This window comes from Amphichorda felina (assembly GCF_050947745.1).
Source record: "Amphichorda felina strain 45539 chromosome Unknown scaffold_6, whole genome shotgun sequence".
NCBI classification, from domain to species: domain Eukaryota; kingdom Fungi; phylum Ascomycota; class Sordariomycetes; order Hypocreales; family Bionectriaceae; genus Amphichorda; species Amphichorda felina.
Genome location: NW_028145044.1, coordinates 1931284 through 1949512, shown reverse-complemented (window position 1 = coordinate 1949512; position 18229 = coordinate 1931284). Strand labels below are relative to the sequence as shown.

The window sequence follows — 18229 nt, the reverse complement described above, 5'->3', positions numbered from 1 at the left end:
GCCCTGGGCGTCCGTCCTATCTGCGCAGAATCCAATCTATAGCGGTATAAAAATCCCAAACGCCGGATGCAATTATTCAGATACATGCCCACGCTGCATGCCGTGATCGCTCTATAGGTCCTTGATCTTTCTATATGTGTTGCGGTGCATCTCCAAGAAGACAAAGGTGCATATCGTGTGTCTAAGGGAAGTCAGCCGGGGGTTTGCATAAAAGGGAGAGGGGCCCAGCAGAGGGACAGAGGGATTACTCACGGTCCAAGGCGCAGGAAGCTAGGGACCCAGCCCTTGAACATCCAGCCGATGCCCTCGGCGCGGTAGATGTCGCCAATGGTGTGCATCACGCCGTGGTTGTGGCTCGACGACATGACGCGGGTCTTGATGACGTCGATGGGGCTGGTGACCGTGGCAGCGACCAGGCCGGCCAGGAAGGAGGCGGAGAAGTGCGTCGTCAGGTTGTCCTCGAGGGGCGTGTAGTCGAGCAGAGCGCGCTTGAAGACGTCGTAGCTGGCCAGCTGACTGGCCGTCATGACGGCGGCGCGGCTGCTGTTGGGCAGCCAGCCTCGGAACCAGCTCGTGAGGCCCTCCTCACGGGCCATGCGAACCATGCCGTCGACAGCGTGGCGGTAGTTGCGGCGCTGGTCGGGGGGCAGCGAGGCGTCGTGCTGCATGCGCACGTTGAGGACGTCGGCAAAGTTGCCCGCGATGCCGCCGATGAAGCCCGAGCTTGTAGCCATAGCGATGAGTTTGGGAAGCGACGGGTCCTCGCTGCTGGAGCGCGACTTCATCTCCTCGTAGATGCCGAAGCGCACGGTCGAGTAGGTCAGCTGGCGCAGCAGCGACGCCGACAGGCCGCTGTACAGGCCCAGGACGCCGTCGGACTTGAGGATGCGCACAAAGGTGCCGCTCATGTTCTTGGGTGCATCGCCGGTGCGCGTTTGTAATCGGACCTAGATGGAGTTTCCGTGTCAGATATGGGGGCTCGCTCGGTATGGTAGCTTCTCGCTCGGTTCTCATGGGCATCATACCTTGACTAGAGCCGCGTTAGCATAAGGTACCAGTGAAGCAAGGGCCAATGGACCCGAGACATGACAAACATACCAAGATCGAGAGGGTGGGTGACGCAGGCGGCCATGCTGCTCGCGCTGCCGCCAAACCAGAAGGGATAGCGGATGTGGCTCTTCTTATGCCTGTCATCCTTCTTGTCGGCCATGACGGCGGCGTTGGAGGCGGCGTTGACAGCGGCCTTGGGCGAGGCGTCCGGCGCACTCATCTTGCCGGGCTACCTGGAGTCGAGTTGAAAACACTGACGCTCCATGCAAGGCTTGGGGTCCTGGACGGCCAAGCTTGCTGGGGGTTGTTGGATACTCGTACTTAATAAGAGCCGTGGTGAAGACGAAGAATCTCGGAGGAGCAATCGGAGCGAAGGGAATTCAAGGAATTTTGTCGCCCATTGTTCGGCAGGGGGTGGGGGCGTCATGGGGTGTCACCCGCAGCTGCCCCAGTACTTTCGGCCTCACACCCCAGTCGCCGATTCGCGTCTCCGTCCGCGGACTCCAGAATGGAGCCTCGCCCTTTTTTTCTTGCAACCTCCATCACGGCCCTACCGAGAATCACCGAACAAGCGACCTCTCCCGCCGCCGAAGGGGCTGCGCAGGCCATTGGCACACCTCTTTCCTTCGGCAATCCGATGATATGAACCGCCATTGCCCCGCATATTCGCCTGGTTCATCATGAGGGTCCAATCTGGGGCCATGAGGAGTCTGCTGGGCTTGACGAGGGGGATTGGGGGGATGAGGGGAGCTCCCCGCATGTCCCAGAGCTGCCTGCGGCTGCGGCTGCTGTACGCAGTACGGGCATTTTCATCAGGTTGGTTGCATCTGAACTTCCAGGACGGCTGGTGGGAGTCGGTTCCTAACTTCAATGTCACACAGCAGCCCAAGCAGCTCCCCAAGCAGCTCCCCAAACAGCCCCCAAAGACCCGGCTGGGACCCCGTCCTCGGTGACAGTACAAGGATCAACCTACAGTACCGACAGCAAGTGGTTCAACGTTCCCTCCAACGTCCTCAATGCGGCCTCGAGGCGGTTACACCTCCAGAAAGACCACCCCGTCTCCATCACCCGCCAGATCATCGAGGCCAGCTTTCCCGGCCCGACGTACAAGTCTCATAACGACTTCAGCCCTGTCGTCACGACTAGCCAAAACTTCGACTCCCTAGGCTTCCCTCTAGACCACCCCGGCCGAGCTCGCTCCGACACCTACTACATCAATGAGACCACGCTTCTGCGGACGCACACGAGTGCCCACCAGGCCGACACCTTCCGAGCAGACGCGAGCGAGGGGTACACCGTCGCGGCCGATGTCTACCGCAGAGATGCCATTGACAGCAGCCACTACCCTGTCTTCCATCAGATGGAGGGCGCGCGATCATGGGACCGCACCAAGGTCCCCAACGGAGACGTGGCAGCGGCAGTACTGAGAGACATCGAGAGCCTTCCTAAGCACGGGGTCAAGGTCGACGACCCCAACCCTTCCTTCCACCCCGAGAGGAACCCCCTGCAGGAGACTCACCACTCTGCGGCCGAGTCCGAGGCCATTGGTCTGCATCTGAAGAGGTCGCTGGAGGCCATGGTGGTGGACATCTTCTCGAGGGCTAAGGCGGCCGCTCTCAAGGCCGACCCTGACTTTGTGGACGAGCCGCTGCAGATGCGCTGGGTGGAGGCCTACTTCCCCTTCACCAGCCCCTCCTGGGAGCTCGAGGTGTACTACGCTGGAGACTGGCTCGAGGTCCTCGGATGTGGCGTGGTCAAGCAGGATCTGTACATCAACGCGGGGGTGCCCAACAAGCTGGGGTGGGCTTTCGGCATCGGCATCGACCGTATTGCCATGCTGCTCTTCAAGATCCCCGATATCCGGCTCTTCTGGTCCCAGGACGAGCGGTTCCTGTCCCAGTTCACGGGCGTCTCAGACAACCTGGACACGCTGAGCCGCTTCGTGCCTTTCTCCAAGTACCCGCCCTCGCCACGCGACCTGTCGTTCTGGCTGCCCAAGGACCGGACCTTCCATGAGAACGACTTCATGGAGATTGTGCGTGGCATCGGCGGCGACACGGTGGAGGAGGTCAAGATGTTCGACTCCTTCACGCACCCCAAGACGGGCCGCGAGAGCAGGGCCTACCGCATCGTGTACCGCAGCTGGGACCGCACCATGACGAGCGCCGAGGCCAATCAGCTCCACGAGGATGTGAGGTCGTCGGTGACCAAGGAGCTCGGGGTCGAGCTGCGGTGAGTGACCCGTTGGGGTGAAGGGTTTCGGCAGCTCTGAAGGAGGGGTTGAGCTTCCAGCACTGCCTCACGGAGTCCGAGATGTCCGGACGGACCATCATAGATGTAGTTGGGCACTCGCAGCGATGATCACGTTGAATGGGCTGCTCCATGCGGACCGAGCTGTTTTGGAAGCTTCCGGTGCGGCACCTTTCCACACCCACCCACATACCTATATAACATGTACCATCACCTGTACCAATGAAGAGGCTTGGGGAGACGGGAGCACGGAGTTTAGAGTGATATCTAATGCATATATTTTGTGGCGATGTGTCTCGCCTTGGTGTCAACATATTCAAGGCTATCAGTGTTAAGGCTAACCTACATGTATCGTGGCACTTGTTGGACGTGAAGACAGGTTTGAGTCCGCAAAACTTGGCCCATGGCAAATCGCACCATGGTTGCAGTGGTTCCTTGTTCGACAAGCGAGGCCATGTTGCCAAACCAGGGACATGAATCAAGCACGCACCCCTGGGAAGGACGAGGAGGAGAAGGAGGCAACCGATGATGCCACTGTTGCTTGGAGAAGGTTCAACGTGATATTTACACAGCCACTGAGGGTTCGCCTCCACACACCAATGCCAAGCCCGAGAGTGGGGGACTGGGGAAGCAAAGTAGTGCCAGAATGGATAAGACAATTAACAGCTACCAGGAGCATAAGATGAGAGTAACTCGTATGGCTTCGTGGCTAGTGGGAGGGAAATAGGCGAGCTACAGATCCCAGAAACTGCAATCCCACACAAGTAATATCTACAACAAAGGGATCGTCAAAGACACTCGTGGTCCTGTCATAGCGTCTAGGCGGTGACCATTTGACGCTGTCACCCGCCATACTGCAATGGGTCCGAAGATAAAGTACATACAGGCTATCGATAGAGTGGAATCCTTTCAAGTCACGGAGTCGCTGCAACAGCGAATAGAGTCGTCGCTAGGAGCGGGACAATGACGGCGGCGGCTGCATGTGCGTGTTGCAGATCAGGTGGTCAGGTCCCCAGGGACCAACAGTCTGAAGACGAGCAGAAGGAGCGAATAATACGACTGGCTAGGTGTCGCGGGCTTGTTGTCGCGCGGGTGAGCGATGGGCCGAAGGATTCCAGGGAGATGAATGGCTCGATGATGCTCGATGTGCGGAAACAGGGCAGCCCTCACTGAATTGACGCAATCGCCGCCAGGGGTCCTCGGGAGGCTCTGCCAGGGCTCTGTCAGGGCGGCTTTGTTGCTGGCACCTAGTTACGATACCGTAGATTGCGGCTTGTTCTGGTCTGGCCAGTGGCTCAGCCTACTACGTATGAGTACGTACGACGTAGACAATAGTTTGATGACTCGGATGGGATTGGCACATGACTCTGGAGACGCGCAACGGTTCAAACCTTGACGATGGGCTGGAAGATGATGGACACCTATACAGCTGTACCTACTACTAGTATTACCAGGTAGTACCTACAGTAAATAGTTGGCCCCACGAGCAATCATCCGCCTGCTGCGCCCGGGACCAAGCCGCTGGCGTAGCATGGGACACACAATCCATGAGGCTTGGGTGGTGGAATGGCAGATTCTGAAGGCAGGAATCGATCGAGCGTAGCCCGAGACAAACCTCACGGGCATTGTGCGTCAAGAGGCTTGGCCAGCAGCGTTTGATGGCGATGATCATGCCCTGCGTCGATGGGCCCCCAGCTCTGTCGTATACCGTGCCGTCTACGGTGCTTTAGTCCGAGATGGTATTAACAATAAGCTGGCCTCAACAAAATACTTGGTATGCATAGCCACGGAAGAGATTTTTACATACCTAGGTATGTAGCTAGTATGCCACGATAGGCCCTGCGCATGCCAACTAGAAACAGCGCTTGGTCGAATGGACGGCCTGGCCGGCTGCGTCTGGTCTCTTCCACCAGGTTCGCCAATGCCGACAGCTGGCCCTGTGCGTAATACTCGTAATACCTAGTTAGGTGGTGGGTGGCGATGTCCGGCCACTTCTAGCTGGAGGGCTCCAGGGCTGGTAAAACTGGGCGCAGGGAGCTGGGTGCTGGAGAGCCCGCAACAGAACGCCGACTAACAGTTGTACGAAGCACCACTGGCACAGAGGCTGCACTGCACAGCCCCTGCTTGAAGCGGCTAGAGCCGCCAGAAGACCCCTTTACTCACCCCCCTGGAGACCTTCTGTCCACTAGCTGGCCCAGTGCACCGCTGCACGCACCAGCCACCTCACCCAGGCCCCCACTGGGCCGCCAGCCATGGCTCCGTGCTCCACCTGTGATGGAGACTGTTCCCCCCCCCCTCCGGATGGATGATAAAGGACATCACCTCTACCACCCTCTGACCTTCTGCAACCGTCCTCACTTGACCTCCAACAAACCCACATACTGTCAAAACTCTGTGCTACCCTCAAAGATCCAGGGCAACTACATCTTCATTCTACATCTATCGGACGCGACTCTCTGAACCTCAACCTACGGTCGCATATCACCATCGTCGACGTCCCCCACGCCGCCGCCGATCGTCCTAAGACACACAATCCCCATATCCCATATCCCCCCAGTCACAGCCGCCACAATGGAACCGTCACCGAGACCGTCTCGCTCCTCCTCCTCGGCCTCGCGCAAATCCAACCTCACCCTCGACCTCTCCAACCTCCCTCCTCTCTCCCAGCCGACGCCGCCCTCCAACACCCTCCTCTTCACAAACCTAAACAACACACAAATCTTCACCCCGGATAATCTCGCCACCATCCGCAACCTCATCTCCGCATCCGCCTTCATCCACGCATTTGCGCCCCTCAAGTCCTTCCGTCGCATCGTCGTCTCCTTCTTCGACGAGGACAGCGCCATCCTCGTCCGCAAGATCTGGGACGGCGAGGCCATCCTCGGCGAGCAAGTCAAGATCTACTTTGGCCAGCATACACCCGTCCGCCCCCGCGACGAGCATCTCGCCCTCCCCGACGCCGGCAAGCTCTTCTTCATCTCCCCGCCCCCGAGCCCGCCCCACGGCTGGGAGATGCGCCTCGAGGACGCCCCCAACAAGCTCGTCCACGCCGACGACCTCGCCGCCGCCCTCGCCAAGCTCAACCACAAGCCCGACCCGGCCATCCTCGACTCCCCCGTGTCCCCCACGGCCGCCGCGCCCGGTGGCGAGGGGGCCCGTGGCCGCACACGCAGCCGCAGCTCCACCCTCATCTACCAGCCCGACGACAAGAGCCCCAACATGCCCGCCGTCGTCGTCGAGGACATGACCGACGAGCCCGAAGAGATGAGCCCCATCGACACCTCGAAGCCCATCCTGGCGCATACCTCCCGGCCGCCCGTCGAGCTGATGAACGATGCGTGATGCGCGGCTGTTAAGTTCTAGCCATTCTTTCTGGCTCCGGTGTTTTTCTTCTCTCTGCGTTGCTGGCGTTGGCAAACGGGGAATTGAGACAACACGTCTCCGTTAGACGTGTCTTGGAAAGGTTAATTCGATAGCGCATTTTGCTTGCTTCTAGGAGACAGGTGCTGGTTTTATTTGCATTTCCATACTAGCATCAAAGGAGTTGGGAAACGAGTTGGGGGTTTACTACAGGTGCATACGTCCTACTGCCATTTGTATAGGACCCTTAAAAAAAAGTAGATGATTGACGCCCTGGGCGACGTCTCTCTTTGTACAATAGTCTTGTTTATTTTGCAGCTCTGTATCTGAGCTGCTCAACGAAAGGATCATAAAGGTCATGAACATCTGACATCTTCTAATATCTGTGCTTGGTCATGGTATCCTCAGATTGCAATCTTAACATCCAAAACATGAAAAAAAAAATGGAGGAGAAAGGGGGAGAAAGTATCAAAGGACATAATCACCATCACAGCAACTTGCCCAACAACTGCTCCGCAGGGATCACCATGGCCATGCGCTGCACCACCAGCTCCCGCCATGGGTAGAACATGTCGGAGACAAAGGCGATGGCCAGCGCGCTGAGGACGATGCCCACACCAGCCAGGACGACGCGCTGCCACGAGCCCGAGCTGAAGGCACCCATCTCAGTCGTCTTGCCGAAGCCTGGCGTGTACTGGAACTCGAACTTGGCCGAGTGGCCGAGGCCGCCCAGCTTCTGGCTCGTGACCATCTCGTAACCGTACTCCATGAATTTCTGGGAGAGGGGGGACACGTTGTTGTTAGCTGGTACTGAACACATTTCACGCCATAAGGGGAAAGGGGACGAGGAGATGCAAAGACATACCCTGTTATTCCTCTTCTGCAGGGCTGTGGGCATCCAGGGGTAGGCGGTGCTGATGAAGATGAGGAGCAGGCCCTGCAGCCAGGCCAGGGCGCGGTAGAAGGCGTTAGGCTTGTCGATAGCGAGCCCAGCGGCCAGCTCGTCGCCGTTGAGGCGGTAGGCCCAGGCGGCCAGCATGGGCCGCGAGGCGTACATGGGCGGGGAGCTGGTCTCGGCGGTGAGGATGTTGTTGGCGATGATCTGGGAGCAGCGCGAGGGCTCCATCTCGGACATGACGACCGACTCCATCATAACCTTGGCCTGGGCGGGCGACGCCATCCAGTCCACGGGCGTGCCCATGATGTACCCGACCCAGCGCCACAGCGCCAGGTAGTCGGTCGCCTGCTGCTCCGTCAGATAGATGCCCTGGCGTGGTAGCGATATGTAGACGAGGGCCGTCGAGTAGGCGTCGATGGTGCCGATCTGGTGCAGGTCGTTGATGGGCACCCCCCACTCCTTGGTGTTGTAGTAGTCCGGGCGCTGCTTGGCCAGGTCCATGATGCGCCGCCGGACCGTCGCGTGGAGGAGGCGCACGCGCACCGACGAGACGAAGCCCTTGCCTCCGGGCTTGAGCGAGTCGACGTCCTCCATCACCTCGAGGAAGTGCTGCAGCGTCTCGAGCAGGCGGCGGCGCGTGACCTGGACGCCGAAGCCGCCCGTGCGGGCGAGGGTCTCGCATACCCTCCATGCTGCCATGCCGCCTAGGAGGGAGTTGAACATGAGCTGTCATGAGTTGTTAGACTAGGTGTATCGGTGTCGGCTTGTGTATTTGTTCGGAGGGGGAACTCACCCCGAGCAGCATCTGGCCATGGTACTGGTAGACAACCTTCTGACCCCTCTCGATCTGCTCCCAGTCCACCCAGTCGGGGATATCGGTGACCTGTTTCCAAAGCTTCCCCAGCACCTCGTCCGATGAAGCGTGTTCCTTCAGGAGGGCGTACAGGTCTCGCTGGCTCATGGGGCACCTTCTCCCGTCCTTGGGGCCCGGGGGCGAGATGGAGTCGATACGGTTCAGGGCGTCGACGGCGAGGTCGTCGTATGTGTAGAGCAGCGTCTGGACATCCTCGACCTTGGGATGCATGTTCGTCCACATGAAGTCGTACCCCCAGACATGGCCCGGCGTGCCCGGCTCTTGGTTGTATTTCACCATGTTGAAAAGCGTGTAATCAAATAATAACAAACTGCAAGTGAACTAGAGAACTCGCGGTCGCTTCACTTGGGAATAAGACAGAAAAGCAGTACAAGAGTACTTGTCATATATATAAAGATGAGTCTGACAAGCCCAGAGACCAGTTGGCAACTTGAAACATATTAATGTAGTATACAACGGGACGAAAGACCGGCCTCGGATCATGAAAGACTGACTAGAGATGACGCCTGAACCCGAGTTTGAGGGCCACGGTTCGCAGTGGTGCTGCGAGGGCGAGGCATAAGCCCGGCGATCTGGTTTCCCTTTCAGGATTGTATCGCCCAAAGGCTACTGCAGGCGGAAACCACCTCGTCAGGATCCCACCAACCCACCACCAACTCGCCACGGAGGACCACATAACTAGACGGACCTCATAGTTTGATAGGCAATGCATCTGTCTGCTAGTCGGGCGGCTCGAGCGATGCGAAAAATGAGGTGTAGCCTGGTAGTTCACTAATCTAAGTTAGAGTGCAACGGCGTCAGGCAGCGAAGCCGAGGGTCCTCGGTCGACTTGGCGCTCCGAACCAGTCACCCCCAGTCCACGACGTAGGCAATCCAGGGCAAATCGATCAACCAGTTCGCCATGGTATCCAAGGAGCTAGAACCAGGTTCTACCAGAATAATTGCAACTCCTAAGCGCACTCGCGCTTCTGGAGGATCATACTCCCCAGCATCCGGATGTGACGGCCTCAAAATTGTACGAGGCAGTGCCAGCAAGAATATCACAAAGTCTTAGCAAAAAAATCAATGACGTTCTCTTGCTCTTTCATGAGCTGGTTCCATCTTGGCAACATCGAGACATGTTTACCCAAAGGAAGCCTCTCCGTCGAGCACCGAGCAGACGCGAATGAGACATGCCCATGACCCATCTGGGGATGGCTATGTAACTGCGAAGCTGGACGTGTCATCGACTCTCTTGTCGTCGTTGATGTTGCGTGGTACAACTGAACGGGACGTCGGGGACGGACATAACAAGCACAAGTCTCTCCGAGTCTCCGTGATTTCAGCTGCCGGGGGGGGGACGGGAATGGCGGATGGCGCACATGTTAAAAAAAGAAGGGATCGATACTGAGGGGGTCCGCGCCGGGCAGACTGGTCGATGACACCACAATGAGGGGGATTCGAAAGAGGAGTCGCCCTCCCACAACGCAGCCGAGGGTAAGGTAATAGGTATGTCTGGTGATGTCGTTGGGTCTGTTTTTGGCGAAATCTGGGGTGAGTTGTGTGGGGAATTGTCAGGGGGTCGGCAGTCAAGTGTCAGGAGTCAGGAGGATAAGAGTGGGACACTGGCAGCGGATCTACGTTTCTCCACTGCCGTGAACGAAAAAAACGAGCACGGGCACGAAGACGGATACGGATACGCCCCGCCACTGTGGCTCCCCCTTGTGGCGCGAGGACGCCAAGTGCCCTGGAGGATTCTGGTAGGGGCGCCGATTTTTCCCCAAGCAAACCGCCGTTGACATCCCGATTCCCCGACCATCACTTCTTGGCCGGTCTGGCCCTAGACAAATGAGTTGCTCCTGTCGCCTGGCTCCCGTGAGGGCCTTTATCAGAGGCCTCGCCCAGGTCCACCGCCTCGAAGCACCGTCCCCGACCTTCTGGGCAGCCTCACAGCACCTGGTCGCGGCACGACAAGCCAGACCACTCCACCGGTCGAGGCAGTTGAATCAGCAAGATGCAGTAGCACCGCCCGCTTCTCCCCGGGGCGATGCCCCCGAGGGATTGTCTATAGATTCGACAAGTGCCCCAAGCGATGCGGCACCCAGCCCAAGTGACGGAGGCGACGGAACGTTCCCAGCCGGACCACGGAGAGGAAGCTTCAACAAGTCAAAGTCATGGAGCAAAGGAGATGGGTCACACTTCCGTGGGTATGGTAACAAATCCGACCACACTCGAGGACAGTCCGGGTCTCCGAGTTGGAAATCGTCGCGAGACCGAACCGACTCGAGGCCCTTCGAGAAGAAAAATTGGAAGAGCGGACAAGACAAGCCAGCCAGAGACGATGCCCACAGAACCCACGACGACGGCGAACTGCCTAAGAAGAAGGAAGACTGGCGGGCTTACAAGGAGATTCTGCAGAAGAAGTTCCCGCACCGGTGGATGCCGCGGAAGCGCCTGTCGCCGGACGCGCTGGTGGGGATCCGGGCGCTCAACGCGCAGTTCCCGGACGTGTACAACAGCGCGACGCTGTCGCAGAAGTTTGAGGTGTCGCCAGAGCACATCCGGCGCATCCTCAAGAGCAAGTGGCAGCCGTCCACCGAGGAGGAAGAGGACCGGCAGGAGCGCTGGCACCGTCGCGGGCGCAGCGTGTGGGAGCGCAAGGCCGCGCTAGGCGTCAAGCCGCCCAAGAAGTGGCGCGAGGAGGGCATCAACCGCGAGCCCGAGTACCACGTGCGCAGGAAGTACGCCATCGAGAAGCAGCGCGAGTGGGAGGAGGAGGAGCGCGAGAAGTACCGGGCGACCCTGGGGGGCCGGGGCGGCGGCACCAAGGTCTTGTAGAACTACACACTGTACTATCGATGTACATACTACTGTACACAGGGCATTGCATGGGATCACATACGGCATACAACACAACTCTAGCATACTACTTAATTTATACATCATTCGGGATATTGACAGAGGGCTAAGACGGGTGCCGATGTCTATTAGTGATGCCGGTGACAAGTCGAAATCGAAGAGAGCAAGACGTCCGTTGCTTTCGCGAATCGCTATCCATACTATGTACGGATAATAGACTAGTATTAATGAGACGGCTGGCACACATCTGAGACCCAGCAATGGCTTGAGACTTGGGGGGAGCGTTGTAACAGGAGGCCCACAGTCTCGGGGCGCCGTTACAGTTGACAGGGGTCTATAACGTCAAGGATTTGTTTGGAGCTTCTAGCCGCCGAGCATCAGCAGCCACGACTCACAACACATGCCAAGTCTGAAATCCATCTGAAGCTGAATACTTTCTCCGCTCTCCTCTCCTAGTCCTACAATATTTGATTCTCAAAAACTCCACATGTCCATAATAGTAGTGTCCAGAAACATACCTGCCCTGACTGTGAGCCACCTCATCTCAGCTCACCTCACGCCATCATGCCCAGTCCAAGAGACAGGGACGACCCGTGGTTCGCGCCTCTCTCGGTCGACCTCATCCTCAAGGTCCTCAACGTGACGCTCCTGCACCCCTTCATTAGCTGGCTGATCCCACTATGCCTGCGCGCCCGGACGGTCAAGTGGGAGGCCCCGCCCATGGTGGCCGCCTTCGCCTGGGCGGGTCTCGTGTCGCTGGCCTGGGTCGCCGCCGCCGTCAACCGCCGCGTCGCCTACGGCCTGCCGCGCGAGGTCGATCTGGGCGAGGAGGTCATTGTCGTGACGGGCGGTGCCGGGGGCGTGGGCCTGCTGCTGGCCGAGGTGTATGGCATGAGGGGAGCGTCGGTGGCGGTGCTGGATGTGGCCGAGATGGAGGATGGCGAGGCGAGGGGCGTGACCTACTACAGGTGCGATGTTGGCGACAAGGAGCAGCTTGCCAGGGTCGCCAAGGAGATTGAGAGAGACGTGAGTTTGTCCCAGCGTCCCCACGAGGGCCTGTGGAGGGCAATTCACCAATGCTAATATGGACTACAGCTCGGCACACCCACCATACTTGTCAACAATGCCGCCATTGTCACTGGCAAGTCCCTACTGGACATGTCCATGGATGAACTGGACAAGAGCCTGCGGACCAACCTGATGGCGCCCTTCTACTGCATCAAGACCTTTCTCCCAGCCATGATCCGGGGCGGCCGCGGCGGCACCATCGTCAACGTCTCGTCCGTCATCGGGCACCTCGGGGCAGCACAGCTCAGCGACTACGCGGCAGCCAAGGCGGGCATCACGGCACTGCACAAGTCGCTGGCGGCGGAGCTGCGGGGCGCGGGCGACGCCGGGGGGGCCATCCGGACGGTGCTGGTGACGCCGGGCCAGCTGACGACGCCGCTGTTCCGGGGGGTGCGCACGCCCAGCAGCTTCGTGGCGCCGCTGGTGGAGCCGGTGGACGTGGTCAAGGAGGTGGTGGCGGCCATTGACGGCGGCGGCGGCGGGATGCTGGGCATGCCGCTGTACGCGCGGTGGGTGGACTGGTACAATGTGCTGCCGGCTGGTGTGCAGGTCGTTGCGCGCAAGCTGGCCGGTGTGGATAGGGGGATGAGGACGTTTCGGGGGCGGGACGGGACGAGGGATGGGGGGAGGGACGAGAAGCATGTCGAGACATAGACGGTGCTGGCGCCTCTCTGTGGTATACCTAATAGATAGAGCGGAGCAGCTACGCTGGACCCTGAGGTGCCGGTATTGCCAACTGGGCTCTGGAGATGCGTTGTTGGAGTGACTAGACAAGATATCAACGGGGGTGGTAGAGGTCACCAAGGCCAGGCGTGAGTATACCGCCGATAATAATTCAAGCGCTCGAAACTAGAGATGAATCTGATGAGTTACCCACGATATCTGTCTTGATAGCCTCGACATAACAAATTGGTATGAAACAGGTTTACAATCATGCAGGTGGATGTTAACAATCCACAAGCAAGACCCGTACAAGTTGACGGCACACGACTTCTCTAGATAGAAGTTCGAACACACTGATTTAATCACAGTCTGTGACCAAAAGTTCCCCTGGAAGTCAGCATTGTAAAATAAAGCAAACTCATGGATGCCAGATCAACTCCTAGTTTCTGTCGTCTCAATCTGAAGCATGCCTAGGGTAGGTATTAACGTGGGAGGATCTTCCTACTACCTACCTACCTACGTATGAACCGACAGTAGTACTATTATTGGTGCGAAACTAGTTGAGGTACGGCTCGTATGCCAGAGTCCGAGAACCCGAGAGACCGGCAAAGTGGCAAGGCGGGAACTCGCAAGGCCTAGAATTGCAGCTTAGCAAGCAAATGTATGTCAACTCATAGAGGTAGGAGAGCAAGCCGTGGAAACGGCCGATGGTGGGGATCCGGGAAGAACCTTGGAAGCGGGGCTCGGAAGCATCTCCAGGGGTGTATCTGCTCCCTGTAGGGGCTGGCACGCGGGGGGTTTTTGGGGGGGGGGGGGGGCCTTCAACCCGGACCCTTTCTTGCAAATTGACAAGCTGGAAGTTGACATGCTCACCGTGGAAGACCAGTAAGCCTGGGCCGTGTAACCGAATCAATCATGAGCCGTATTGGTATCGTTTTGCTTGCAAGCGAAGGCAGGAAAAACGAGGTTGTTGGCGGCTGTCGGCCGAGTCAATATGACAGGCCGTTGGATCTAATGTCGCGCCCTGGGCGCTGGACCGTGGGCGCCGTGCAGCTGTGCGGGCGCTCGATGACCGTCAACGGCCGTTCTGCACCGTCCCGAGAAGCATCTCGTGGTCCCCCTGCCACTTCTCGCGGCGTCTCGCACCGCGTCTATGGGTGGGGTGCTAGAATTCCCTGCATAGTAAAATTCGTGCCGTGGGCGCGGGGGGAAATGGGATGCTCGGACTGGCAGCTCCCATCGTGAGGATGCTGGGTGACGGCCCTGGCAAGTTGTCGTTTTAAGCTCAGCGATGTCTCTGGATACGTACATTGGACGCGCCTAATGCGTGCTGATGGCAGGCAGCATCAGGATTGGGCGACGACCAAAGGGGGATGTATATCCAGTGGTTGGGCTAGCGGCTGCTACCCGGCCATAGTATCCATGTAAGCTGCTGTAGCCGCCAGGTGGCAGTGGAGGTGCTGCAGGACCAGCCATGCTGCAGCAACAGTAATACATATAGTACTAGTAGCAGCACAAGCTAGGCATTTGGGGTGCAGGTCCCTGGGTCGCCGATTCATCGAAGCGTTCGGTATGCGGGCGCCCGGCGGTCAGCAGTCAGAACTCAGACGTCGGAACTTTTGGGCCTGATGTCCCAGCGGCCGTTCTGGCGTAGGGAGAGAGAGGCACCACCACCACTACTACTAGCAGCATATCACTTATATCCGTCTAGCCGGCCCAAGCCGCTTGCTGCCTCTCCAGGCCAGGCAATGCGTGTGTGGAACTTCTCATGGTGGCTTCACCAAGCTGGCAAGCCATGACGAAACCCCACCTCTGGCGCCCGCAGGCGACGCAGCCCCGACGACACCGTCCGTGTTCGATGGCGGCCGAGCATCCCACGTCCACTGCATGGCACCTACAGCATGTGCATGTATGTATGCGTTGCAGTGCCAATTGCGATGGCCTACGTCGTGCCTACTTACCAGTATCAGCACCTGGAGGCTCCTGTTCCAAGTGCAGGGATCCCCAGAGTACGGGCAGGCAGACCTGCCAGGCCGTCTTCCCCTGCGGGCGCATCCCACCGATCAAGGCCAGGGCCCGGCTCGGACCCGACGGTCTGGGGATGTGACGGTGGGATAGTACGGCTGCAGACGGTCAGCCTACAGGTGGGCACTGAGGGGTGGGCACTGAGGGGTTGGCGTCTCCAGTGTGACTGTGACTCCCAGTGTGGCTCTCAGTGTCCACGGGTGGTTCTTAGTGTGACTTTCAGTGCAGTTCCAGTGCAGTCCAGCACAGTCAGCGCACCCTTAGAGGCTTGTGGCTGCGACGTCCGCTGGCCGGTAGCCGGCTTAGCACCTCGTCAGCGCCCGTTGTGCTGCCCCCCTGCCAATCAATGACCCCTCCACGCCGTTCGAGCCCGCCGCCGAGCTCGAAATTTCCCAGATAAGATCATGGCTAGGCGTCCAATCCTCGATTGCTCCCATCATCCTCTTGCCGTCTACTCTCCTTGTACGTATACGTCTTCTGCGTCATGAAGAGCCTGTTGCTCCTCTTCTCTTCTCCATCATCGGAATCCCTCTGAGATTCATCTTCCTCCCCGAGTCTGTCTGTCCCTGCCGCACCCGGACCACTGAGCTTCACCCGTGCCCTCCAACCTTCACTTCAAGGTACTTTAATAAGAGTTCTGGCATGACCTCGCCTCACGCCGTGTGAGTGAGACCAGACTGCGTAGGAATTTTTCACGACCTCTGCCTCGGAAACCCTTCACTACTCGCCTCCCCCACCGGCGGAATATCACAGCAACGCGTGAGCGGGAGATGCGTCCAACTTGAGCCGGTAGTCATGGGACCATGGTGGGTTTCGCATCGCATAGACGCTACTGTCACCCGCCAGTTTGTCGTCAAGCACCTCTCCCCTGAAGAGGCCCTGCGGCTGGACCGCCCCGTCGCCTTCACCTCCGAGGACCTGACCGAGAGGACCTACTGGGAGAGCATCCAGGAAGGGGCCAAGCGCATATTCCTCATCCTCGTCGACATTGGCCTCCCGGACCGGATATTCGCCATCATCGACGCCGGCTGGGACGACGCCGAGCTGCCCCTATCCCTCGACGATGTGGAGCGCCTGCAGTTGACGGCTGCGAGGGACGACCGTGTCGACCGCAAATTCCACGGGCGCCAGTTCCAGTACCTCGTCAAGACCATCGACCGCGGGGAGCACCGTACGTACAACGATTCGGACCAGGTCCCCCTCGATGTCGTCGACCGTGGGCCTCCTCTGCCCTCCAAGAGCAACCATGTCGACAAGATCCGCCTTCCCAACATCCCCAACAGGACATTCACCCGCCGGAGGTACCCCCTCGGCAACTCATCCGGCTCTCTCCCTCCCCAACAGTTCTTGGAGATGGTAAACGCCATCAAGAACGTGCAGAACGACCACATGGTCTCGTACTGGGCGTCGTATACTCACCAGGGCCACGGATTCATCCTCCTCACCCCCGTCAGCGACTTCAACCTCAAGTCGTTCCTGGCCACGCCGCCGTCGTCCTTCAAGTCTCTGCCTAAGAAGGAGCGCAGGGAACTCGTCATGGACTGGATACTCTGCCTCGTCGACACCATGTGCTTCCTGCACAGCAAGAACCGATCCCACTGCTACATCAAACCTTCTGCCATCCTCTTCACCAGCCAGAACAGCATCTTTTTCGTCGACCCCACCAGGCTGAGCCCCAACGCGGCGTCCGCCCGCGCCGACAAGTCGTCATTCGACCGCGAGTGGTACGACTATGCCGCCCCTGAGCAGTGGTTTCGCCCGACTGGCCCGGGCAGCCCGCCCACCCGGAAAGCCGTGCTCGCCTCGCTGTCGGCATCCCCCGAGAACAATGGCTTCGCCGCAGCCCAGGCATACGGCAGCCCAGGAGGCCAGAACCCCGCCTCCCCCGTCCCGAATCCCTCCCAGCTGGCCGACATATTCTCCCTCGGCTGCATCATACTGGAGCTGCTGTCGTTCCTGCTGAAGCGCTCGGCCAGCAAGTTCGCAAGCTTCCGCTCCGCCAAGCTCAAGAAGGGCGGGAGGGGCGGCGCCGTCCTGGACACGTCGTTTCACAAGAACCTGGGCCAGGTCGAGGAGTGGATGTCCAGCCTGGCCAAGGACGCCGCAAGGAAGGTGTCGGAGACGGACGGGGGCAGAGTGGACGGCGGCAACGTCTTCCGCGGCTTCACCCCGATGCTCCACGTCGTGACTGAGATGCTGGCCGCCAGCCCGTTCGAGCGCCCGCCGGCCGCCGAGGTTCAGCGCCGCATGTACCAGATCCTCAGGGACAAGTGCGGCATCCTCGAACCGCACTGCGTGAACCGCTACGCCGCCGTCGATCACCACCTGTCGCAGAACCTCGCCCAGATGCGCATCCACGACTATCACCCCCCACAGCCCTACAACAACGCCATGCAGCACCCGGCCATGTACGCGACGACCCAGTCCTACAACCTTGCCGACCCCGACATGCCCCCTACGCCGCCCCTGCTGCACCGCCGCACCACCAGCAGCAGCGGCTACTCCCAGGACAGCCGCAACAGCCGGAACAGCCGCAACAGCGGCAGCACCACCACGGGGAGCAGCGAGCGCGACGCCGACACGGCGTACGTGGCGACGCGAGGGTCGTCGTCGTCGTCGGCGGCGGCGGCGCCCCAGCCCATCCGCTCGCCCAACGGGTGGGTGCGTAATCCGTCTTACATGGGCCCGCCTAGCACGCAACCATCGCTCTACGCTGGGGCGCCATGATGTGCGTTTGCGTGGGCGTGTGCGAGCGAAGGGGGGACTTCCTGTTGTTATCTTCTTAGACACCGAGTGCCCACGGCGGCTGACGAGGGAGCATGGTGTGTTGGGGCGTGGGCAAGGGGGGTTGTTAGCCACGTCGGGGATTTTGTTGGATACTTTTCGGCCATGTCTGTCTGTGGGATTCTTTAGCCGGCGAAGTTTTTGGCATGCTATACCACCTTGGATCTGTTCCGGGGTTTTGTGAACTTTTTTATTATTATCCAAATCATCAACGGGGGCGTGACACGAGGAATGAGGAACGAAAGCTTTTCAAATGCTGACATTTGGGTTATTGGAGGGCGGCAACTGACTACCTATATATATACCCAAGCCTAAGGGTGGAATACCAGGTATGGGCATATCGCCCCGGCACTTCCTTATATCGTTTGCCTGTATGACCTGAGGCGCCAATGAGTCGGGGACAATTGCGTAATGGGAAT

General features: G+C 59.0%; 7 protein-coding genes across 7 annotated transcripts; 5 read left to right on the top strand and 2 right to left on the bottom strand.

The window, feature by feature from the left end:
• Nucleotides 1–111: 111 nt before the first annotated feature.
• DIC1_1 (mitochondrial carrier domain-containing protein) lies at nt 112–1270 on the bottom strand (the record flags this gene model as incomplete). Its single annotated transcript, XM_083195858.1, has 3 exons — nt 112–181; nt 253–947; nt 1079–1270. The coding sequence occupies 3 exons, from the start codon at nt 1268–1270 to the stop codon at nt 112–114; spliced, it is 957 nt and encodes a 318-aa protein (XP_083048874.1).
• A 481-nt stretch (nt 1271–1751) lies between these two features.
• Nucleotides 1752–3286, top strand: MSF1 (phenylalanine--tRNA ligase; the record flags this gene model as incomplete). The annotated part of the gene is made up of 2 exons (XM_083195857.1): nt 1752–1999; nt 2026–3286. The coding sequence occupies 2 exons, from the start codon at nt 1752–1754 to the stop codon at nt 3284–3286; spliced, it is 1509 nt and encodes a 502-aa protein (XP_083048873.1).
• A 2585-nt stretch (nt 3287–5871) lies between these two features.
• On the top strand, nt 5872–6642 carry ACO1O0_006465 (Calcipressin-domain-containing protein; the record flags this gene model as incomplete). Its single annotated transcript, XM_083195856.1, has 1 exon — nt 5872–6642. One exon carries the CDS (start codon nt 5872–5874, stop codon nt 6640–6642), a length of 771 nt encoding a protein of 256 aa, XP_083048872.1.
• Nucleotides 6643–7147: 505 nt separating this feature from the next.
• On the bottom strand, nt 7148–8711 carry ACO1O0_006464 (oxygenase MpaB family protein; the record flags this gene model as incomplete). The annotated part of the gene is made up of 3 exons (XM_083195855.1): nt 7148–7435; nt 7526–8284; nt 8352–8711. 3 exons carry the CDS (start codon nt 8709–8711, stop codon nt 7148–7150), a joined length of 1407 nt encoding a protein of 468 aa, XP_083048871.1.
• Nucleotides 8712–10259: 1548 nt separating this feature from the next.
• Nucleotides 10260–11249, top strand: RRG9 (mitochondrial ribosome assembly protein RRG9; the record flags this gene model as incomplete). The annotated part of the gene is made up of 1 exon (XM_083195854.1): nt 10260–11249. One exon carries the CDS (start codon nt 10260–10262, stop codon nt 11247–11249), a length of 990 nt encoding a protein of 329 aa, XP_083048870.1.
• Nucleotides 11250–11834: 585 nt separating this feature from the next.
• On the top strand, nt 11835–12992 carry ACO1O0_006462 (uncharacterized protein; the record flags this gene model as incomplete). The annotated part of the gene is made up of 2 exons (XM_083195853.1): nt 11835–12296; nt 12366–12992. The coding sequence occupies 2 exons, from the start codon at nt 11835–11837 to the stop codon at nt 12990–12992; spliced, it is 1089 nt and encodes a 362-aa protein (XP_083048869.1).
• Nucleotides 12993–15821: 2829 nt separating this feature from the next.
• ACO1O0_006461 (uncharacterized protein) lies at nt 15822–17753 on the top strand (the record flags this gene model as incomplete). Its single annotated transcript, XM_083195852.1, has 1 exon — nt 15822–17753. The coding sequence occupies one exon, from the start codon at nt 15822–15824 to the stop codon at nt 17751–17753; it is 1932 nt and encodes a 643-aa protein (XP_083048868.1).
• Nucleotides 17754–18229: the final 476 nt, after the last annotated feature.